Source organism: Nannospalax galili, unplaced genomic scaffold (assembly GCF_000622305.1).
Source record: "Nannospalax galili isolate Female #2095 unplaced genomic scaffold, S.galili_v1.0 scaffold95, whole genome shotgun sequence".
In the NCBI taxonomy this organism is placed as follows: Eukaryota; Metazoa; Chordata; class Mammalia; order Rodentia; family Spalacidae; genus Nannospalax; species Nannospalax galili.
In genome coordinates this window covers 6,519,355-6,544,906 of record NW_008342393.1, presented here as the reverse complement: position 1 = coordinate 6,544,906, position 25,552 = coordinate 6,519,355, and the positions used below count along the sequence as shown (strand labels likewise).

Here is a 25,552-nt window from a genome sequence, read left to right as displayed (position 1 = left end):
GGGGGTTCTCATTGTACTCCTCTAGAGGACTATTGGTATTTGGTGGGGATATGTTATTTTGGTTTTTCATGTTATTATTTTTTCCCTGTGATTTCGACATATGAATTTCTTTGGTAGTTTCTGATTCTTGTGTGAGGCTCAAACCTTCACGTTTAGGTCTGTTTCTTTTTGTAAACTTTGTGTGTCTTTGTGGTTTACTTTTTGGGCATGAAAAGCTGGCTCGTCTAAGCTTCTGGTTCTGGAGTGACCAGATTGCTTTTGTCTTCAGGAGTTCCCACAGAGGCCCAAGTCAGATGACGATCAGATGCTCTCAGGCTTTCTCCTAAGGTCTGGCTCCCTCCAGGAAAGATTTTGGCCTTAGGAATTTGGAGGTTGGACTGGCCTGGGAGCAGGGCCCAGGAAAGATGCTGGTCTAGGGCCGCTGATGGCCATGCCAGCCAGAGATGCAAAGGGAGATGGGAGTGGGAAGAGGCCCCAAGGGCTCCTGGGGACTGCACTGAGGAACTGGTTGGTCTGGATGCAAAGGATCAGTAAGAGGAAAGATCAGCCCCAGTGTCCAGAGGCTGGTGGGTTGTGCAGCCCAGGGAAGAAGAGGGAGGTGAGGGCAGGACCAGGCCCCGAGGGTTCCAGGGAGAGAGGCTGGTGGGTTGTGCATCCCAGGGAAGCAGAGGGTGGTGAGGGCAGTACCAGGCCTAGAGGGCTCCTGGGGACCCGAGAAGGACCTGGACTGGTCTGGATGCACAGGAGCAGGAGGAAGCAGTGGTGGTTCCCCAGGTATCTGGGGCCCCAAGACAAGGAATGAGACAGGACCCAGGCTAGGAGGAGAGACGGGCAGGGGAGATGGGAGGGTGAATGAGGCTGGGGGAGTCAAGGCACACGGGCGTGATTGACTTACCCGGGAGAGACTTATGTTCTTAATTTTAGCTTCTTGAGACTTGAGGACCGTGGTTGGCTGTCCCCCACAGTCTTCTAGCTTGGATATTCAGTGTACTCCCAGTCTCTCCAACATAAGGCGTCTATGCACATTCAACATTGTTGCCTGGGTCATGGATGCTCTCTGCCTCTTCTTTTTGAGTCCAGAAAGTGGATGTTGTGTGTGTCTGTGTGTATGCATGTGTGATCCCTTATGTGTGTGTGGAGGGGGTAAGATTTAAAAAAAGAGAGCAGTTAAACAAATATAGTGTTCCTTATTGCCATAAAAATATCCACATATCTTTTATAAAAAACTATTATAATATATTTACATACTACTGATATATTGGGGGGAAAGGAATGTAAAGGAGTATGATTAAGTAGTGTGGCTTTGGGGGCAGAACAAAGGTTATGTTATGATATTTACCTTACTACTCAGGCAGCTGGATACTTCTGTGCTATCACCTTAGTTATTCTTCCCTTTTGTTTTTCTTTTAGCACAACAAAATTCACCAAAAATCCATGAAGGCTGGTGGGCATACAAGGAGGTGGTCCAGGGAAGCTTTGTTCCAGGTAAATATGCATTTACTGTTATATATTTTGATTTTTAAGCATGTTTTCTTTAAACATTTTAAGGAGATAGAAATACTCAGATGCATCAAATTGTTACACTGTACTCATATTTATAACAAATAATCATTTTAAAAATTAAAATATTACTTGGATGAGAATCGGCATTACTTCTCGAAACATTCGAGAAGTGGCCTGAAAGATGTCATGAAAGTCAACCATAGTCTTACTTATACATTGGAAAAATATTCCATTAAGACAAGTTTTATTGAGTGAGAACTTAAACCGAACACAGAGCATGTAATCCCAAGGTTCTCCCCTCTTGCAACAGGCGTTTCCAGGGAGAGGGTGTTGGAAAACTGAGGGCAGAGCTCTATCTGTCACACCTGGTTCAGGGAGGAAGGAAATATGAAAAGGCTGACCATGGCAGCGAAGCTTGCTGGGATGCAGGATGTCACTGTCATTGCAATAGCACCCATGCTCAGCAAATCAGGCCAAGCACCAGCTAAAACTAACAGGTGATGTGGATACTGTCAGCATGCAGACAGAGAGCCAAAGACCAGGTATAGCCAGGAACACACCATGACTTTAGTTTAGAAGGAAGGCAGGTGGCCCTTTTTCCTCCCTCTTTTCTTACCCTCATGGTGGTCCTCATCCTGCAAAGATTTCAGAAGGTATGGAAGCTTCAACCAGAGCAAAAGTGTGAAAGAAGGAAGGCAGGAGAGGGTGACATATCCCAGAATACTTGTAACTGCCTGGATGTGAGAGACAGAAAGGAAGCTCTCACGACTTTGTGTGGTCCCCATTCATCCTTGGCAACAGAACTCCAACGGCGTCAGAGGGGTTTCTATTCTTAGAAACAGATGAAATGTTCACTGTCCGGGGTTATCTGGTACCGGGGATTCGAACAGGGACCCCCGGCACAGTGATGATTGGGGATGAGTAAGCACACCGTTCGCCAGCCCACGCCACCCCCAATATCCGGGGACACTCAGACGCAACGGTGAGCCTAGTCAGGCAGGGACTCATTTATTACAGGTGTTACAAAGCTTATAAAGACACCTGGAACTCCCCCGCCAGGGTGTATCTTAAGGATGGTCACGCGCTGATCATGCACTCCTCAGCAGTGCCGAAGTATTCTTCAGACTTTCAAAGCAAGCCAGGCCGTGCCCCCAGTAACTCCCTCTAGGACCTATGCAAGGTGGGGCCTTTATGTCCCCACAATCTGGTTCATTCTTGACTTCTGTGCCTTTGTTCTAGTCCTCTGTAGAGTTTATTATATGTGCAATACAAAGATAAAATACTCATAAAGTTTCTTACAGCATTTCTTTTCTCATGTGTATCATGGGGCAATAATAAGTGCTACTGGAGTGTTTGACAGGAGGGAAACGGGCATGGTGAAAGAGAGTAGGCAACCCAGGCAAAAAGCCAGAGATCCTCAGAGATCAAGATTACCAACTATGCAAATGTGCTACGGCACAATAGTCTTTAGCCATGTGTACACAGAAACGGGCCTAATTCACCCAGAAACAGCCAGGTTATATGCAAATTATATCTGCTATGTCTACTTAAAATGATATAGACAACTGCCATTTGATACTTATAATTGGGGGCATTTCTTTTCACCATATAGAAGATTTACATCTTGTTTGGAGAAACTGTTTTTCTTATTCATGATAGCTCAGAAATTATATTAATAATTAAATTTTTTGTATCTGTTGATTATGGAGTTAGAGCAACAAAGGAGATCGAGATTCCTGCCAGTTTGTAATGCCTTTCTAAATTGTTTCTACCTCTACAGTGAGCATCGTTTGCAGTGACTAACTAGCCTGTAGGTAGCAGCGAATGGCCACTACCATATTTCTCCTTTCTGCCCCATACTCTGTTCCCCTCAGTTGTCTGATTCTCTTCACATATATTCAAAGCCCTATTGTGACTTGCTTGATGTTTCTAAAGTGACTATAGAGAAGAAATTTTATCCTTCCATTGATGGTGATTTAAGAGTTTTAGTTTGCTTCATTTCCAACTGAAGCCTACTTGGCATAAGAGCTATGACTCATGGCTTCAACAAAACTTGTAGTGGGTAGAAACATATGAACTCCACAGCAATGGCAAATAAATGGTTAATTTGGTCCCATAATGCTCCACTTTGTCAAGTTTAGTAGCATGTATGGAACACTTGCCTGATGCAGAGCATTGTGTTTGGGGTTAATAGAGATGTAGCTGGTATGTGGTTCTTACTGAAATTTAATCCACCATCAAAAGAGGAAGACACACCAGAGGTATGACTCCGGAGAACCAGTATAATATGGCTATACAACAGGTAGACCATCATAATTCTGCCTACAGGGTGTATATCAGACCTTGTTAACCCGCTCAAATATGTGCCTTCAATTAACCTCACCTTCATCAGGCTCTGCCTTGCAAAAGCCCAGATTTTGTTAGACCATTCACCCTCCACACTGCCAAATACTTGGGGAAAGAGGTCTTTTTCATGTCTATAGCAGCCATAGTGATTTCTTTCCTTTCTTGCCAGCAATTAGCTTAGGCTCTGTGGTGGCTAATTTATGTGATGGCTACAGCACCACTGCCAGATATTTGGCCAAATGTGCCTATAGTGTTGCTGTTTATTTTTCAATAACAACACCTTTGAAATCAATCTCTAAAATCATATATAAAAATTCCTTCCTCTCTCTCTCTCTACCTCCCTCCCTCCCTCCCTCCTATACATCCCTCCTTTTCTCACTTCTCCTTTTTAGGAGAACTGATTACATGTAGACGTGATTAGTTCTATCAATGGCTTAGTGTGACATTTGGTAAATAAACTTGAGTACAAAAGCCACACTAAAGAGAACAGAATGGAAAGCAAGAACCCACATAGCTTTTAAGTCATTTTATTGTTATTGTGTATGTGATGTGCGTATATATGCACACATGATATGGTGTGAGTGTGTGTGTGTGTGTGTGTGTGTGTGTGTGCGCGCGCGCGCGCACGCGTGTGTCTGAAACAACTCTTGGGAGTCATTTCTCTCTTTCCACCATGGGTTTTTTTTAATTTATTTTTTAGTGAAACTCAAATTGTCAGGCTTGAGGAGCAAGATCTTTTACCTGCTGAGCTATCTCATTGGCCTGGAATCCATATTTTCTTGGTCCACTTGAGGATTGAATTAACCATGGGATTGCCTCTCAGTGATCTTGTTCACTGAGATTACAGACTTATTGTTTGAGGCAGTTTGTGCTGGGCTTTCTGTTACTTTCTGGCCATTATATTTGTTTTACTTGCTTTTCTGTTGCTGTGATAAAATATCATGACTGAGGCAACCTATAAAAGGAAGTATCTGTTTTGATTCATGGCTACAGAGAGATAAGAGTCTGTCATGATAGAGAGATATGGTAGTGTTGTACCCCATCCACTGGACCCCAAAAAGACCACCGAGGACCCAACACACTAAAATGCAAAAGCAAAGGTTTATGGTTTATTCGGGCTTAAGCTCAGGCTCTCAGACCTCACCAACTCAACGGATTCGTGCTGAGAGCCCAGTGTAAGGGAGAGTGGAACCTTTTATAGGTTTTAGACAAAGGGGAGGGGGGGATACCGAAGATACATTTTGGTTGGTTTGAGGAGCCTGCACACACCAACATAATTTTAAACCGATTGGATGTATAAGATGCAGCCCTGGAAGTTTCTTATTGGTAGGTGCTATTCTCAGGGCTGTGGAATGTGTTGACTGTTACCTGTGGGGCCAGGAGTCTCTGTTTTTACCTTATAGGGCAGTTTTTATGCTCAGGCTTACTTAATCTATAGTTTCCTGGAAGGGGGGTGGGGAATAGCAGGAGGGGTCAGGGCATGCCAGGGTATGTCTAGGCATGTCTAAAGCAGCAGCCAAGCATTTTACAGAAGCTAAAAGAGCAATTAGTGGGGGTCTGAAGAGGGTCTCAGGGTTCTACAGTAGCAAGGAGCAGAAAAGTAAGGGGTTACATTTTGTACCACAGAAATGAAGCAAAGAGAAACTTCAAGTGAGCTCTCACAGCATGGCTAAGGTTCCATGACCTCCCCAAATAATGCCAACCAGGAGAAGTGTTCAAATAGTTGATCCTATGGGGGGGGGGCATTTCTTATTTAAACAACCATAGTATTCCTCCAGTTTCAAGTGTTTAAGGCTGACGGAGAGAAGGAAGTTAGGACTGTGGCTTGACAATATTAGTATTGCTCAAAGTATGGAAGGATGAGAATATTAAGAATGTCCAAGAGCACAGGAAAAGAAGATGGGACATGTCTACAGCTTTGAGGAGTGGTGTTTCTAGTGCTGAAAAAAACAGAACACAGGTAGACTATGATGAATGAAGAAGCTGGCATACATGGTTGGTACAGCAGAATATGACACACATTTGTTCACTATTTAGGGCTATATACTAACTCTAAAAAGGAAAGAGTGCTAAGACACTTCTAAGGTAGGGAGGAACAGTTAAAAGGGTGTTCTAGAAAACAAGTCATGGTCCCAGTCATAGGAATGGACCATACCACAATGAAGGTAGCAGAGACAGAAAAATCAACCAGACTTATGTTTGTTTGCTTACTTTTCCTTTAATTATCCAGGTGAGGGTTGAAAAACTTCTAAGCAAGGACTATAAAACCGAGAATATTAGCTCCTCCATGATCCATGGTGAATGGTGATGGGCCTAAACTCTGGGCAGCTCTTGACTGTTGAAGGGATGCAGTTTCTTTAGTGGTACAGCCATGAATGAGTTACACTTGCTCCACTAAATAACTACTTACACATACTGGACAGATAACTCTTATTAAATTCAGTAGGTCACTACGAAAAAAAAAAACCCATAAAAGTAGGCGAGGTATTTGTTGAGAAGAAGGTTCCAGAGAGAGAAGGAAGGAGGTGATGTGAAAATTATCAAAATTCAATGTATAAATGCATGAAATTGTCATCAAACAATAAGAGGCAAAAAACAGGTGATTAAATAAAATATGTATGTTCACACAAAAAAAATTAAAATCATTATCTTAATGCTGTTATTAGGGAATCAGCAGAAATTCTGTTTAGTATCATTGAAAGCATCTATAAAATATATAAAATATGCATATTATAAATATATTGCATGCATATAACACATTTGTACTTTAGCATAAATACACATATGTATTTACCACATTTAGGGAAATGTGGTAAACAATCTATTCACATTTTACTTCTCCAGCAAGAAAATGAGCATCTTCTCTCTGAAGGAGACACTATACTAGGGACTGTTACTACAAAAAGAGATGACTTCTAAGTTCTGGGGCTTGCAACGTAGTGGGAGACTACAAATAGGTACTAAAAATAAAAAGCAGCCACCACATACCCTAGCACCTGCTTTAGGTGATAATGCTAGCAAGAGAGCCTACTTCTTCCTTTTCTGACTGAAACAGAATCTGGGACTTGCTTCTCTCCTGAAGCCTTGGATTACAATCCATGGAATGTGTACTTTTCCACCTTTATAAAGGTCTAAAGCACGTGAATACCCACCTTGGATTCTACCGACTTCAAAGCCCCATTCCAGGTTGCTAGACAGACCTGAGCTCCTCAGCACATTCATGTACTATTTCCCGGGACTTGCTTTCAACAAAGCTACATTTGATCCTGGGGGATAAAGATCAAAGAAGTTGCACTGTGGCCTCAAGTCCCTGGAGGTAAAGGGAGAAAATGGATGGATGTCTGCTATTTTTACAAGGTTTCCAGGATTCTTTCAGAAGGCATTCACAGGTTACCAAGTTTGTGAAGTCAAGGAGGGCATCCCAGGAGAGGCAAGGATATGAAACTTGGTCACATCCTGCTGGGGAGGAAGAGATGAAGTAGTATTTCAGAGAGGCAACGGCCTGGAAGCCTGGAAAGGTGTGGCTCACTGGAGCAGCAGGAGCTCAGTGCATTAAGACTAGGAGTGCAGCAAGGGTTGGATTAGCTGAGAGCCTGGAATTTAGCCTACAGGCCTCAAAGGGCCAAGGAAGAGTTTGAAAGCATGGCAGCATTCAAGCAAAGAAAAAGAGATACTGTGAGCTAAGACAGGAAGAGTGAAGAGTCTAATAATGTCAGCTTATCTAGGGCAGAGTCCCCCCTCTCTTCATACTACCTGTCCTTCTGGGACGCAGTGCAGGTCTACAGCAGACACTCAACATCTGCTAAATTACCTTGGGTCAGAACAGACCCTGAAGAAAGAAAGAGGCAGAAAGAAAAGACTAACTGCAAATGGCTGTTCCTTAGCCCTTGAAGTGATATATAAAATAATATCAGTAATGATAATAAACATCAGTAAAGTGCTATTTATTCAAATAATATATAATTCATATATAGTATATAATTATATAATATAATAATTATATAATTCAAAGCAAAAGCACTCTATTTTATTTAGTTATTGTGTATCTAAATAGTATGTATACAGGCATGTGCTTGCCACTACATGTCTATAGAAGACAGAAGACAGCTTTATGGAATTGGTTCTTTCCTTTCACTTTTATGTGGGTTCTGGGGATGGCTTCAGGTATTCACAGACCCATTAAGCCATCTCATTGGCCACTAGTGCATGCTTTTAAGGTCCAGTAGCAAAAGTCTGGCCTTCAGGGAGGACCTCCCTGTGAAGCCACAGGAAATTAAGACAGATTTAGAAGGGACACTACCAGTCTGAAAAATGACTTATAGAATCATTCCAGGTAGAAAAAAATGAGCCTCTGTGATGACAAATATGGGCAAAGACATGTGTGAGAAACAGGACAAAGGTCACTGGTCTGAGTATAAAGTAACAGAGGAAAGAGAGTGGAAAAGAGAGCTGGACAGTGGAAGTGGTCAGACTTGGGATCACGGAAGGGCTTAGAGACCACACTCGGACTGAATAGAGGTCCTGGAAATAACCGGAGGACAAGGAAACAGCTGTGAGCAATTACTGCTCTCTGGAGATTTAGATATCACTCTGGGATCATGACACTGAGTCTTTGGCCATCTGAAAAATCAACAGAGGACCTTGTCATTGTTATTAATATTTATGATCAGGATGGGAGCTAAGAGGTTTCATTAGCTCACTACATCATCCTCTGCTGCTTACCCTAAAATCAGTTAGAAATGGCTCATCTCAGACAGTGAACTCTCCCAGCACACTATTTTCCGGTCTTTCCTTGCTGAGTAGCCTTTAAATCTCAAGACTATTAGAAGATGAATGTAATTATCTCCAACCACCTGTGGTTGCATACTGACGTCTAATTAACCATGCTTTTCAAAATGGCCAGTTTTCTTTGTTTAAATAAGTGTCAGGAATGCAACGGGTGATGATGAAAAGAGCTCTTCTTTCCGCAGCAATCCCTGGAAGGAAAGCAAGCAGGAAAGTGAATTCCTCCTGAGCCATGCATATCCCTCTTATTTTTCCATGTAGTAAATAGTACCTGCCTGGTTTCTATTGCTATGTTAAAAATTACCACTTACTCAGCAGCTTAAAGTGACACACATTGTCTACAGATTCGATTCTTAAGGACAATCTGAGCTGGCTTAGCTGGGTCCTCTTCAAGGAATCTCATAGACTGTCAAAGGTATCGTTCCAACTCACACATCTGGAGCTGCACTCAGACAGAAAGCTGGAAGAATCCAGCTTCTTTCTAGGTGGAGGGTTTTGGCTTAAGTGGGCTCACCCTTCTCATTGGCTATTTGCTTCTTCAAGGTAGCTCTCTCACTTTGAATCTGTGCCTGGGAGCTATGGGAAGTTCTAAACTCTCTTTCACTCAAATCAAATTCAATCACAATAATACTTTATTAGCTCACAGTCAATTGATGGAAAACATTATTGATATCTGTAAAAGTCTTTCATTTTAGCCAGATAGAGTAAGAAATCCCATCAGTTTAAAAACCCACCCATACTAAAGCTGTATACTCTTGGGACTGGGAATTCTGGGACCATCTTGGAATGCGGCTGCCCACAGCGGCTCTCATTCCTTTGTGCAAAAGACCACAAAAGCTGCTGCTGAAATGCCCAGTCCTAAATAAATGTGGAGTAGACATCCTCAAATGGGATATCTAGAACAGAGTCCCTGTACCCAAGAGCCATGGAATATCATGGAAGAAGGACTGCCATGTTGCAAGAGCCAGAGTGCTGAGCGAGCTACTGGGAAATAGTGTCTTCTGGATGTGATAGGGATGCTGCACTCATGAGCTCTTGACAGTTACAGCAGTGGATCATATCAGTCAATATTCCAGGCACGAATGGGGAAAGCTCACAAGGCCCACCCCTAGTCAAGGAGCTACAGGCATTTAACAGCTGCTGAGAGAGGGATCAGCCAACCTTAAAGGTTGGGTTGCCCATGCCCAAGTGTTCAGTCCTACACACATACACATATGGGCAACACTAATTGGACAGGGATGGATGTTCTATATAACTCTCTGGGTGTGGTTTGAAAACCTCACTGGCAGAGCTAGAGCTGCTCTCTAGTATAGAGAAAAGACATGGGGAGGCTGTTTATAACAGCACCCTTTAGGGCTCTATCTAGAGACCAGCCCAGTTTGCTTCTCCAACCATGCTCCCTTTTGTCCTCTGGCTCGAGACCCTGGCTCCTATTGCCTCTCCACACTGAGGCCTCGTTCTCATGTTTAGAGTCTGTGTCTTGTGGCTACTGACACAGGCTCAGTGCTTGCCTCTCCCCTTTCCCTACCTCTGCTCCTTTGGCCAACAGGCCCTCCTGACTCTGACACCTACGTAACTAAAAATAGAGAATTCCTCCTCTCAGAAACTCACCGTGTGATTATACCAACCCCGACTCAGTCACTTCCTAGATGGAAGAGGATTCCACTGCCAGTAAGTTTATCTACCCTCAACAATCTCTGATCATGCCAATTCATATATAAAGACATTGCATTAGTTTCTTATGGCTTTTGTAACAAATTATGGCAAATTTAATGACTAAAACCTATACAGAGTTATTGTCTGATAGTTCTAAAAGTTGAAAGTCCTGAAATCAAAGTATCAGCAGGGTTACATACTTTCTACAGGCTCTGAGAAGAGTCTGTTTCATTCTCTTTCACATCTTCTGGAGCCCCCAGCATCCTTTGGCCTTGGCCCCTTCCTGACATGACCCTAGCTTCTGTTTCCATTGTCAGATCCCTTTCTCAGGCTCTGAAATGCCAGGATCCCACATAGAGGAACTGTCACTGGACATGGTGCTACATACCTATAATCCCAGCACTCAAGAGACTGAGGTAGACGTATCATAAACCCAAATCAGCTGAGCTACCTAGTGAGACCCTGTCTCAAAACAAAGCAAAAACAAAACCTTGTGTTTGCATTCAGTCCATCTAGATAACATCAGAATGCTCTCCAAATCTCATGGTCCTTGACCTAATCAAATTTGCAAAGTCTGTTTTGCCATCTAAGTAATATACACAAAGGTTCTGAGGATTAAGATATGGGCATTTAGGGAAGATAGTTGCTCTGTCTACTTTCAATATATCATCTGCAAAGCTCATGGAAGCACAGTAACTGATCACAGATGACACATACGTGTATTATTTTATAGTTGCCTCTCACATAACTTCTTTCAACCTAAACCACATTTGCACTGTTATTCTTCTTCTTCCACATGAGGAAGCAAATTAAGTCAGATGAAATTATTGACTAACTTTGCAGTGGATAGAAGCAGGTCTAGAAATGAGTGTACTTTCCTCCTTATCCAGTGCTCCTCCGTTACAAGTTGTTTAAGTATGATTAAGAGAAGATACTACTTCTTGGATGAAACACAGTCTAGTTCCCATTATTTTCTATTTAAGAAGTAAGTTAAACAACAACAAAATAAATCAATGGATATGATACTATGCTAGATTAATCTGCTCAAAATTCAACGTAGATCTGTGTCCAGGCATCATCTAGCATTTGTATACCATTTGCTGCATTTTAGGAGTGCTTTCAAATTGTCATCCTTTGAAATAAATTATTGGGGGGAAATTTTAGATTTACTAAAAGTTCCAGAGGTGATACAGGGAATTCTCACATACCCTAACATGAATATGTACTTTTCCTTTGTCACAACTTAGAAGCTAACCTGGATATGCAGCTACTAACTAGTTTCTAGACTGTTTTAGGTATCCCAACATTTCCAATAAAGTTCCTTTCTGGGTGATGAAAGTTTCTCAATGTTTCTTTATAGTTTGCCATGTAATTGATAAAATGCCCCTTAGTTTGTGTTTGTTTAATGCTTTTCTCATGAACACACTGATATTGTGAGCTTTAGAACAAGTTTCAAAGAAGGACACCATCATTTTCATCACATCTCATTTGTGAGACTGTGTTGCCTAGCAAAAGCATCCATTCTCTCCAAAGAATGGGTATGAAAGATTCATCAGAGATAGAGGTTTAACCACTGTGGTGAATGGTGGAGCCAGACATGGAACATGGGTTGTTTTTACTGGTCTGTAGTATCTCTTCAACAAGTCTACTCCAAAGCCTCTACTGATACATAGTTTTATGAGATCATTTTATTTACTTCAAAACTATATGTGATAATTTGTTTCAGGAGAGAATTTTCTTTCAGTGTCTTCCTAGGAGAGCATCTGGCATTAAAAACAAGCAAACAAAATAAATTTCAAAAAACAATCAAACAAGTATAAAAACAACCTGTGACATACTGTCTGCTCAGGGAAATGTCCAGTCTGTATAAGTAGTCAGTGTAAACAAGAACTGAATTCTTACTTTACCTATCATATTTTCTTGAGCATGAAGTGGGTGAGTAAACACACCTGTGTTTGATTTTATCACAGGATAATTTTATCTTTTACATGTTGGTGTTTGGAAGCAGAGTCTGTGATGTAAGTCTCTCTCCATTTCTGATCTCTAGTATCTAAGAGGCAGCAAGAACCTAATGAGCACATTCTTCTCTGTATGGGATAGTGACAGATACTACTTAGACTCACTCTCAATCATAAATAGATTCTGTCTTGTTTTTCCCCCAGAAATTGGATGCCTGTTGTTCAAAATTTGCCGTGAGCCTGATATGTGCCAAACAACTTGCTAGATCCCGGGAATACAAATTAGAATAAACTACAGCTTCTCATCTTTGGAGGTCACAGTTAAATTTAAAAACATATTTCACCTGATAATGTATGTGAGGCAGGTATGGTGAGGTCCATTGGGAAAATAAAGGAGAAAACAACTAATCCTCTGTTAGGGATGGTTTCATAGATGAACGGGAGAAGTCCTGAGCCAGGACTTTAGAAATGATGGCACCTGCCAGACAGACAAGGGGAAAAACAGCAGTATGGGTGGATCAAACAGATTGGGATCTCAACTACTACTGACCAACAGACTGTAACCTTCTTGTAAGCAATAAGCATTCCACTTATGATGGTCCCTATTATTACAACCCTTCAGAATTGCCTAACAAAAAGTGCATTGGGCTCAGAAAATCAAGCTTGGAATCACAATCTATCACATACCAACTGTGTGATCTTTGGAAGTTGTCCAATGTCTCAGAGCCTCATTTTACTCATTTGCAAAATAAGACAGTAATAACTGCATTTCAGATGAATTTCCAATATTTTAATAAAACAGAAAATATAAGCAGTTTAAAAGAAAGAATTGTTTTGATCATGGTTTCAAAGGTAATGGTTCATGGTCAGCTGCCTCCATTGCAACAGGTCTGTGGTTAGGGAAAATATCGTGACATCAGGAACATATGGCAAAGGAGGCTGCTTATCTCATGATGACCAGGAAAATCAGAAAGGAAGAGAGAGAGAGAGAGAGAGAGAGAGAGAGAGCAGAAGCATGCTGTACTGGACAGCTTTAGTGTCAACTTGACACACCTGGCTTCAGGGACCCTCAATTGGGGAATTGCCTCCATTGAACTAGCCTGTGGTGATGTCTGTGGGACATCTTCTTGATTACTGAGTGATGTGGGAGGGCCCAGCCCACTGTGATTGGTGCTACCCCTGGGTAGGTGGGCCTGTGTGCATAAGAAAGCAGGCTGAGCAGGGGCCAGGGAAGAAAGCCAATAAGCAGCGTTCCTCCATGGCCTGTGCTTCAGCTCCTCCCTCCAGGTTCGTGCCCTGAGTTCCTACCTTGGGCTCCTGATGAACTGTGACCTGGGAAATGTAAGCCAAATAAATCCTTTCCTCCCCAAGTTGGTACTGGTCAGAGTATTTTGTCACAGCAATGGAGAAACAAACTAGGACACACGCTTTCAATGACCCACTTTCTGAAGCAAGGCCCACTCCTCAACATCCTATTTATCTATGAACTAATCAATGAACTAACCCATTGATGAACTTAATGTCTTTATAATCCAATACCCTCTCAGTAACACCACTTCTACATGTGAGCCTTCTGCTAAGCCATAGTTTGTACACAAGTATTAATATTTTTGTTAGTACCATTATTTTTCATTAGTCCTCTCACAGTTTCAAGGAAAGAGACTTCTTCAGTTTTGCCATTATGTCGAGTTGCTAATACGTCTTTATAATGTTGAGGGCTTTTAAAATACGTTTTCTAGGGGCTAAAGAGATGGCTCAGCAGCTAAGAGCACTGACTGCTCTTTCAGGAGACCCAGGTTTGGTTCGCAGCACCCACTTGGCAGCTTACAACCATCCATAACTCCAGTCCAGAAGATCCAATGCCATCTTCTGACCTCTGAGTGCATTGCATAACATGAATGCACTTACATACATGCAGTCAACACATATACACATAAAATAAAAACAATAGATAAAATATTTTAAAATGTATTCTAGCAGTAGCACATTACACATAGAGATACAACTTCAGTAAACATACATAAATCTGCATATTTGTTAGCACAGACAGTTTGTTTGGGTCAAGTCATAGCCATCCAACATGGAGTTTCCCCTTTATAGTGGTTGTGGTGCTTAATATCAAGTGTCAACCTGATAGAATCTAGAATAACCTAGGAGACAAATCTCTGGTCATGTCTATAAGGGCCTTTTTTATTGTCTTTTCTTTTCTTTCTTTTAATATTTTTTATTTAATAACCACATGACTAGAAGAAGCATTTTATTACACACATTTAGTAACACATTCTAGAGCAAGGATACATGTTTTCCAAAAGTGGCTGTCAATTTTTAGGTTCACAGTTGATTTAATACAGTTATACAATATACAGTATAAACCCTGTAAGACATAAAATTGAATGAGTTTTTACCCTTTAACGAAATTCATCATTTCATTTTTTAAATATGCTGTTTCCTACATTTTTAATGCAACTAACACTTAGATGTTTGCATGTGTGTCTTTAATCTCTATGTATCTGATTATTACTAGTCACAATCAGTTATACTCAGGTCCTTAATACCTGAGTATGGATACAAAGTCATCAGGTAGATTTCACTGGTAATGTTTATCACCTCTACTATTTAACATGAAGTAAATTTTTATACTTCCTCCTCAAATATGTTTTTTAATCTGTTGATTTTGTGTGTGTATATCATACAGAACATCCCACACAATCTTATTCATTTATATACTGACTTCCCAAATGGCACTTTCTCTTAGCGTCCCCCCCCAACACTGGAGCTCATACACTCTGTCATCCCTGTTACTTTCCACTGTGTTGTCAGCATCCCCAGCAATTTCCAGTGCTTGCTTGTCTGCTGAATCTAGTCAGCCTATCTAGAGATCCGTGTTTTAAGAAGATCAGCTATTCCTCATCCAGAAGCAAACAGATGTCAATATTCCTTTACATAAGATTGGGGTCTGCTGTTCATTTTCCCAGTTCTATGCTGGGTTACTGTCTGGGAGTCTTTTGGGCCACCCTGGCCAATAACTTAAAGGAAGGTATCTCCTGTCTGGCATTGTTATTATGTAGCCTTTAGCTATACATATGGACTCTTAAAAATTATATTGACCCCATTAATCTTTGGTTATTCTTTCCTTTTGGTTGTTTAAAACCCTCCAATTGGTCCAGATAAACCAATATATTTTTACTCTTAAGGTCGTTCAAGGATCTGTTCCTCAGGGGTAACATGGCCTTTGGAGGAGCCCCTGGCTCCTTTCTTTTGCCAATTCCATCTATGTGAAGATAAGTCAAAGGTCCTGCTTGACCATGACTGGCTTCACTTGGAAGCATGGAGGAAATGTTTCCTCTGTGTTGACCATCCTCTTTGTAGACTGGACACTGGTTCAGGTCCCTCTGGTGGGATCTCCACAGCCTCCTTGACCAAGAGAACAGGTGACTCACCACAGTTACAGGACATTTTGAAAGATGCTCATAGTCCCCTGGAACTTAGTTGACCTAGGAGGGAAAGCAGCAAAAACTGTCCTTTACGTCCCTCTTTCCAAAACAGTATAGTCCTCATAGTATGGCTGTTAAACATCCAAGAAGGTTAGTTCCACCAGTCTGGTACTTTTATTTACCATGTACCATGTAGATAAAGCTTGGGCAAAGACCAAAAGCTCTCAGATAAACCTTGCTTAGAAATATATTACATTCTTCGATCTGGCTACATGTATAATTTGTCAGTAGGTTGTTGCCTACTATGGTTCCCTCTGGTTTTATAAAACTAGCTAGATATTATTTATCTTTCACACTGTCTAACCCTTCCACTATGCTTTCCCCATTTAAGGTGCCCCTGTTTTTCCCATTTCTCCCTTAATAATACCCTTCTCCTATGGTCCCACCTCTCTTGAGCTCTTTCTTTCCCTTTATCCCCTAGGTTCCTTGTATAACCTTCCCTCCCCCCTCCCCTTAAAATAACCCCATTTTTAGCCATATCTGTGAGGGACTTTTTAGATTGAGTTAACTGAGGTTTGAAGACTTACTCTAAGTGTGGGCAACAGCATCCCTTGGGCTATCATACCTGACTGAATAAAAAGGAGAAAGCAAACTGACCACCAACCCTACTTACTCTCTGCCCATGACTTTGGATGCAATATGACCAGATTGCCCTGTACCTGCCTACTGTGCCTTCCCTGTCATAATGAATGGTACCCTCAGACTGTGAGCCCAAATAAACCCTTCCTTTGTTGGGTATTTTTTAAAGTCTCAGCAATGAGAAAACTAGCTAGAACAGTGGCATTTATACCTGTTCTCCTCATAAATATGAAGCTTTTCTGGTGTCATTCACCAATTTCTGACCAATCAATCCAGACAGTTCTACCTCATCATCCCCTTCTGGAGCTTTGAGACCTATTGGGTCCATTGTAACAAGGGAGGCCCATTGGGAGGGGTCCATGATGTGTTTAGGCAGCAGGGGTTTCTTTGTAGAAAACTGAATCAAAATGTGGAAACTTAATGAATGTTTCACTGATGTTTTGTTATCTCTAGGTGCTGGAAATTCTAAATGTGCCAGTGATAAAATCTCCTCCTCCCTCAAACTCTTTGGTTGCTCTAAGTCTTAAGCAGTTGCCATACCTCCTGTTGAGTTATATTAAATATGTATCATCTTCTAAGTAGCATATTTTTGTTACTTATTCCTTATGTATTGTTTTCTTTTTTAAATATTTTATTTATTATTTTTATTTTATGTGGATGCATGTATTGCCTGCATGTAGGTAAGTGTACCCATGTTGTGCAATGCCCATGGAGGACAGAAGAGGCTGTCGGATCCTCTGGAACTGGAGTTACGGGCAGTTGTTAGCTGCCATGTGGGTGCTGGGATTGGAACCTGGGTCTTCTGCAAAAACAGTCAGTATTCTTAACCACTGAGCCATCTCTCCAGCCCCTGTATTCTGTTTTCTTTAAGGATGCTAATTGGAGGAACTCTCAGTTATTCAGTGATTCCCCAAAACACAGAGACTCAACTACACATGTTGTTCCAGGAGCATGTACCTAAGGGTTCCATTTTTGTGGCAGACTGTAGGGCATTTCTACACCTGTTGTCCTCTGTATTCCTGAGTTTAAATTGGTTAATTAGACATTTAAAAAAATAGCATTATGATATTTAAGGCAAAGAATGAGAATTTTTATTACTTCAGTGACATCCATCAATACTGTGTCATCATTTGGAGTTTTTATTCTGCTTCAGTTTTAAAACATGAAGCAGAATGAACTGCAAAGTAAATTTTGGCAATTTTGAGCTCATGGATGGGCTATTTTATTGACTGTGAGTAACATCTTAAATATTTAAGTATTTTTTTAGTTGCTCTGAAACTAAGGAAAATCAAGAAAATGATAATTTTATTGTGGCTGGTTATTGCATGATTACTACAGAAAATAATTGTGCTGCTTGGAGTATATAAAAAGTGTCTGTTCTAAGGTCATTTATTTTAGGTGTGACATTATATACGACCTTGGCCTCAGTAACTTTCTAGTCACTAAAAATTCATTCAAAAGTCTAGATACTCAAGAGCAGAGTCATGGTTGCCCTCTGACCTCGAAATGTGCTTTGTTATTGTAAAAGAAATTTAAAGGTTTGACCCCCATAAGCCCTGGCTTTCCAGCCATGTGAAAAGCCACCTGCTCTCCCTGTGACAAAGCCCATTTGAAAGGCATGTTTTAGTTGCTTTCTCAAGCCACAGGCACATCTCTGCTGCACAGCAATTTGGTGTTCTAGTGTAAATAGTGCTCATTGAGTTGTTGTGTGATAATGGGGTTGTTTATAGAACATTCAGCAAGATGCTTTAACCTCAGGTTTTACCTCTTTGTCAGGTGAAAGATAATCAAAGTCAGCAAGACTAACTCTAAACCATCAATCTTACTTCTTTTGCCGATAAAAGTATGACAGGACAATGCCTACAGCCTCTGTAATCTAGAATTCTGTAACATTCTGAAAAAGACAGACTATGCCACAAAAGCTTTTATGCATCAAGTATCCACCATGGGATGCTCTTATTCAGAAATCTGGAAACACGAGCAAGCTAGCTTCCTCTTCCCAACCTAACCTGGGTTAGAGTGTCACTGGTGTGATAATAACACAGGGTTTGGGGGTGTTTCTTTCTCATCACCGCCACACTCTAAGTTCTCTGGCGACTGTGATGATTTTTTGCATGCCAAATTCAGATTGTCCTGCCAGCTCTGTTCTCCCCCACTGGACAGAAGTGGGTCTCTAGCTACTGCCAAGTGTCAAGCTTATGTCCTTCCTTCCCTTTTTAAAAATGAGCTTACAAAGTATTCAGTTTCCATATGGGGTTGTCACACACATTTCATTCAGGTTTATTTCCCCTCATCACCTTTCCTCTCTTTCCACATTGTCTCCTGGATCCCTCAGTATCCCCTCCCCCTATTTTGTTCTCTTGTCTTCCTCATTCCCTGTTCCCCTCCTACCTCCTCTTAGGGCCTCTTTTCTTCCAGGCTCTGGGCCCCTTCTGGCTTCCTGGCCTTTACCAAGGTTACTCCCATCTGGATATGCATATTGAAGAGTTAGAGGCTAGCATCCACAATGACAGAGAATATACAGTATTTGTCTTTCTGAGCCTGGGTTACCTTAATATAATTTTTTCTACTTCCAAACATTTTCCTGCAAATTTCATTTTATCTTAATGATTGAATAAAATTCCATTGCTTATATGTACCACCTTTTCATTATCCATTCATCTGTGCCAAAAGCAATCTACAGATTCAATGCAATTCATATCAAAATTCCAATGACATTCTTTATAGAACTCTAAAATTCGGAAATGTGAAAGATCATGGATAGCCAAAGCAATCTAAGCAGAAAGAACAAGCCAGAGGCATCACATTACCTTTGCTCAAACCATACCAAAGAGCCCTAGTGATAAAGACAGCATGATACTGGCACACAAAACAGACACATAGAACAGCAGAAACCCAGAGATAAACCCAAATTGCCATGGACACTAGAAAGACTGCTTTTTCAACAAATGGTGCTGGCAAAACTGGATACCCACCTGCAGAAGAATGAAGTTAGTCCTGTATGTCTCCCTTTGTACAAATAATAACAATAATAATAATAATAATAATAATAATAATAATAATAATAATTAAACCAGTACAAGATAAAGCTAGTTATAACTCCAGCATGGATGGGGGAGGTGCTCTGGAGGCCCCACCTCCAGCTGAAGAGCCATTGGCAGTTGATGGCTGGTGTGGGAGGAAGAACCACTTTCACTTGCAGTGTGGCCATCATTAGGTTACTCTTGCTCCAATGGTTGACCTCAAAACCATACATAAAGTTATATATTTTTTAATTTTATTATTTCTCTTTTGTAAAAATATTTTATTTCCCAGGCTAGGGTCAGCCAACCTCCCATTTCCCTCACTCCACTCTGGACCTTTGTCTGATTAGAAACTATTACTCAATAAAAAAATTTTTTAATGTATTTATTGTTTTTATTTTATGTGTATGAGTGTATTGCCTCCATGTGCGTAAGTGCACCCATGCCATACAATGCCCACAGAAGTCACAAGAGGGCATCGAATTCCCTGGGGTTACTGACGATTGTTAGCCACCATGTGGGTGCTAGGAACCAAACCTAGGTCCTTGCAAGAGTAGCAAGTGCTCTTAACTGCTGAGCCATCTCTCCAGCCCAAAGGAATTATATTTTTTGAAAAAGGAAGATAAAAAGGAAATAGATGAAATTGGGAGTGAGATGTAAGGCGGGGTCCTAGGGAGAGTTGGAAGAGGAGAGTGAGTGATGGAAATGATAAAGATATATTAAATATATCTGAAATTTTCAAAGAATAAATAAAAATTATAAAATAAGTAGTTCAAACTAGATCAAAGCCCTTTTAAAACCAGAAACACTGAAAGCTCTGAAAGAAAACATAGATGAAACACAGGACAGTCACAGGCAACAAAGCTCTGAACAGAACCCCAGTAGCACAGGAAACAGCCCTAAAAATTGACAAATGGGATTGTATTGTTGATGCAAAAACATAACTCTCACCTCAAAGGGGATAAGAGATAGTTCACTCTGGAGTCAAATATGAGTGACCATGGCCCAGGAACACAGACTGAGGTCACTCCAAATTCCACGTTCCAATGATAATAGTTTCATGATGTTTTTATAGTAACAGAAAAAAAAAAAAGCCATAAATCAAGACAAGCTGCTCTTCCAGTACATAGGTGGAGACATCAGAGGGGCAGGATAGAGCCAAGCTATAGGCATCGGATGCTATCTGACAGGTGTCTTAGCCCTTAGGTTGATGAAAGTTAAGTTTCGAAAGATTTTAATCTGTTAGTCATGGGATGTTAAGTCAGAACCAGAGGTGTCCAAGGAATGGCTATTTAGCAGGCTAAGGATGGCTCAAGATAAACGGTAATTAACGCTGTACATGCAACATTTCAAACCCTCTACAATCACTGAAGTTCAAATCAGTTGATGAGCCTTGCAAAAGGTTCTGTTTGAAGATGCACTTTTTCCCCCTTTGAGAACTTTTGTTAACATGAAATAAAATAATTCTGCTCAACAAAAGAGTGAACAGAGAACCTACATAAAGGAGAAAGTCTTTGCCAGCGATAATTTAGACTAAGAGCTAATATCTAGAATATACAAAGAACTGCAAAAAATTAAACCCCACCCTCCAAATGGGTATCAATTAATAGACGGGTCAATAAAGTAAACAGATAACTTTCAAAGAAAAAATATGTGACCAATAAATATTTTTAAAGTGTTCATCTTCTTTAGCTGTTAGGTAAATTTAATTTAAAACAGCTTTGAAGATGTGTCACTTGGGATTAAGCATCTCACAGACACCCTCTGTTTACCAGTTTGGGAACTCTATAAAAGTCTCCATTTGTGGCAAAAAGAAGCTTCTTTGATGAGGAGTGAAAGGTATACGTGTCTGTAAATATGAGGATGCATATTTAAAATAAAGCAAAAAAATTACATTGGTCTAGGTAGAAGTAGGTTTTTCTCTAGGATCTATGATCTCCTCAGTCATGTATATTTGGCTATGTTTACAGTACCACACAAATTCCTTCCCATTGAGCGGGCCTTAATTCCAATTGAATAGCTCTTGATTACTCTCAAGATAAAAGTGCCACTACAGAACCAATACCAATAGTTTGCTGGGTCAATCACTGTTATTTATTATTGGGCTTTACAACTGGGTAGGATCACTGATTGGTTTTCTCCCTTGGCAGTTCGTATAGTATCGGAGGACACTATGAGAGCTAGCTTTCAGGGAAAAGGCTTCCAGGTCAGTTCCAGCTTGATTGCTTCAAGTCCTGTGTCCAAAGTTTGGCCTGTCTTCAGCAATAGGGTCTTACCGTCAAGTTCTGGGAGACAACCAAGGTCTGTGGTAATACATGGCCTGTGTTAATTTAGAAGTCTCTTGCACTACTCTGACCAACAACTTGAAGGTAGGTTTCTCCTGCCTGACACTGTGTTTTTTGTTGTATAACCTTCAGCTATATACATGCACTTCAAATATTTATTGTATGTGTATTTTTCAGTAGGACTTTGAACATTTCCCTCTGATATTTCATATCATCTAAGCATTATTTATCCTGCCTCTCACTCCCTCTGTAAAATTCTCCCCCTCCCTCCCCAGTTAAAGTAGTCTGCAACCTCTACACATAGGATGAATGCATATCTCCACTCTCACCAGAGAAGTTTCCTCATGCAACAGATGGTGATTAACACAGAAACTCACAAGTGACCAATGTGCAGAGAACAAGAGGCTGCAGAGTGCTTCTACCTGATTAAGACACCTGTTTCAAACCTCTGTCTCTCAAGGCTCAGGAATCATTGCAGAAGATGAGGTTGTAAGAGCCAGAGGGGGTAGATCACCACAAGGAAACCAAATCTTCCAGAAATCTGGTCAGTTATTCAGATGAATTCATAGCAATGGTGACAACATGCACAAGTCCTATGCAAGCTCAAACCAGACAAAATCCCAGCATAGACATCAGGAAATGGGTAAGAAATCCCAGCCCAACCTAAAGAACTTTTGGCAATTGACAGCTGCTTAGAGAGAAAAAGTGTCTCATAGGGATGGCCCTCTTTATGGGCCCAGTAGATAAGCCCACACTGAAGGACATTTGGACACTAATCAGATTCCATAGGGGATCAGAAGAAACCCCACAAAAGTTGGTTCTCTCCTACAGTGTAGGTTCTAGGACTCAAACTCTGGTCATCAGCTTTGGCAGCAAGCACGTTTACCTACTGAGCTATCTCACAAGCCCATCCAGTGCTGCTTCTTATGACTTGCCAGCCCTTTTCACAAACTCACAGTGACCTGCTTTATGTGAACTTCAAAATCTCCATCATTAATTCCAACCTCTTCTCAGTTACAACTTCATATTCTGAACTGCAGACCTCTCTACCTTCCTCCTGAACTCTGAAACTTCACGAGATGAGGCCAAAGCCAGTTATAAAACCCTATTGTGATGCATCTGAAGTTGCCTGCCTTACTCATATAGATTCTGCTTTTCCTCCCAGAATAATCTAACACAACAGCAATGTCTTACAATCATGCTCCTTTTAAATTTTATATATTTAAGCCACACCTTCCTTAAATCCTTTTTTTCTGGGGAAAAAAATGGCCTTTTCTAAGGTTATCCTTCCTCTCATCAGAATGAAGCTATATCTATAATGTAGTACGTTACCATAATACTTTTATAATGTGGCACTCTTCCATATCTAAGAATCAAAGTACAGTTCTGTGTTACAGCAGCTATATTTGCTTGAAGACACCCTTGCCAGAATCCTCTGATGTTCTGTTCCTGTGTAGACTGATTGCTTCTGCATAGCTATCACACTGCCTTTTAGTTTTTCTTTTGCTTCCTGGCTTATTTCTATTAGACATATTAGAATATATTCTTTCTTTTTTTTTCTTTTGGTCTTTTTGAAATAAGGTTTTCCTGTAACCCCACCTAGCCTGGAACGGGCTATGTAGACCAGGCTGGCCTTGATCTCATAGAGATCCACATGCATCTGCCTTTAGGGGCATGTGTTAACATACCCAGCTTAGAGTGTGTACTTTTTTAATATTTTTTATTGGATTTTGTACTCCAAACACAACATCTTAATATCTTTAGACCCCTTCCCCATCGGGACCCTCCCATAGCCCCTCCACTGGATTTCACACAGTTTGTCGTTTGTGTTAAGGCTATGGAATCAATTTAGTGACCCCAGATGTTCCTGAGTGCAAATTTATCCACTAGGGTCTAGTCAGCCTATCTAGAGTCCCTCTCTTAAAGAAGACGAGCTATTTCTCACCTAGTAGTGCTCAGCTACTCAACAGTCCTTCAGCTAAGATTGGGACCAGCTGCCCATTTCCAGAGGTTTATGTTGGGTTTTGTCTGCTTGAGTTTTGCACGGGTGTTGTGCATGCTGACACCATTGCTGTGAGTTCATATGAACAAGGTCCCAGGAGCTTGTAAGACTCTCTTTCCATATGGTCATGTACTTCCTCCCCTGGTTCTTACAATATTTCCACTTCCTCTTCTGCAATGGTCCCTGAGCCCTGTGGGGGGGGGGGGGATTTTAATGTGAGTCCTGTCCAAGGAACCACACTCTGCAGACTGGAACTTCTACATCTAAGGGTCACTGAACACAGTGGAACCAGGGGTAGAGAGAATACTAATGCTTCTCTCAACTCTCATTAACAAGCTCCCTCGTGCAACAGAGGGCAGTGAACACAAAAGGCCACAAATTGTGGAAGCATAGAAAATAAAAGTCTGTAAAGTTTGTTCTTGAACCCACTTTATTACTTTTGAAACTGCAGAGTTAAATTTTTTTAACAGAAAATGTATAAGAGAGATCAAATTTCTGAGCTGTGGGTGTTCAATAAGAGTTCCTTATTTGACCTTACACTTGAACGATAGTTTGTCTGGTAACAGAATTCTAGTTCCAAAATTACCTTCCTGAATATTTTTCTCGTCATTGCTTCATGATCTCCTTGAAAACAGTGTCCCAGAGAAGTCCAATGCTTTGGTAAATGAAGTTAGCCACTAGTTTAAAACCTTGCCAGCTTTTTAAAACTTATTTTTATTTATTATTTTTATTTTATGTGTATGAGTGTAATGCCTACATAAGTACACCTGTGTTGTACAGTGCCCATGGACCTTAGAAGAGGTGTCAGATCCCCTGGAACAGACATTAAAGGCAGTTGTTAGCTACCATGTGGATACTGGGAATCAAACCTGGGTCCTCTACAAGAGCAGCCAGTGCTCTTAACCACTGAGCCTTCTCTCCAGCCCCTTACTTAAGACTTTACCTTTGTCCTTGAAGTTTATAAATGCCACTGGGATATAGGTGTGTGTGTGTGTGTGTGTGTGTGTGTGTGTGTGTTATTTGCTTAGCATGCTGAAATCCCAAGTTCCAAGAGGACAGAATTGTTTTTCCTATTTTGATCCGTAGTTTATAGATGCTAACATTAGCCAGACAAAATATAAGCACTCAGTTAATCTTGTTGACTAAATGAGGTAATATCTAAATCATTCCTTAGGGAAATTTTCTTCTATTACTTCCATTACTTTCTTCTGTCTCTTCCCTCACTCTGCCATTTTGGATAGGTTTTGGAGTATATAGCTCTATCTTCTAACACTTTCTTTCCTTCTGGTCCATATTTCAATGTTCTTTTTCTCCTCTCATGACTACTATTTCTTTTTCTACTGAGGCCTATGAAATTTTCTTTCTTTAACTCCTACATTTTCAATTTTGACTTTTACCAATGTTCATTCTTTTATGAATGACTTCTGCTTTTTATTTAATTGGACACGATTTTCATATGTAAATATGTTCTTGTTTTGATTTGTTTGTAAGTGAAAATGTTCTGGATTTATAGATTTATTATTTTCTTAAATCACCCTATTGAGGAGCTGGGGGCAAAGATTTTGCTGAGCAAGTTTGAGGACCGGAGCTTGTATCTCCAGTACCCACATAAAAGCCAAGCACGGTGATATGTGCTTGTAACCTCAGTGCTGGGCAGCAGAAACAGGCAGGTCCACAGGGCACACTGGCAAGCCAGTAGAGCAAAAAAGGGAGCGCACTACATTCAGTGAAAGACAGTATCTCAATAAGGTGGAGAAGTGACTGAGGTAAACAACTCAGTCTTAGCCTCTGTCTTTTACACATGTCCCCACAGAGAGAGCAGATGTAAATACACATGTGTACAGACACTATATACCTGTGTGAGCATTTGTACACACACACACACACACACACACACACACACACACACACACACACGAAA

At 40.8% G+C, this 25,552-nt stretch overlaps 1 protein-coding gene across 2 annotated transcripts in view; it reads left to right on the top strand.

Moving 5' to 3' along the window:
• Window positions 1-25,552, top strand: part of Ca10 (carbonic anhydrase 10) — a 591,432-nt gene that overhangs the window by 104,610 nt on the left and 461,270 nt on the right. For both annotated transcript variants that reach the window (XM_008838415.3, XM_008838412.3), the window contains exon 3: window positions 1,411-1,485. In XM_008838415.3, coding sequence (XP_008836637.1) covers window positions 1,411-1,485 — 75 coding nt within the window. The remainder of the gene's footprint in view (window positions 1-1,410; window positions 1,486-25,552) is intronic.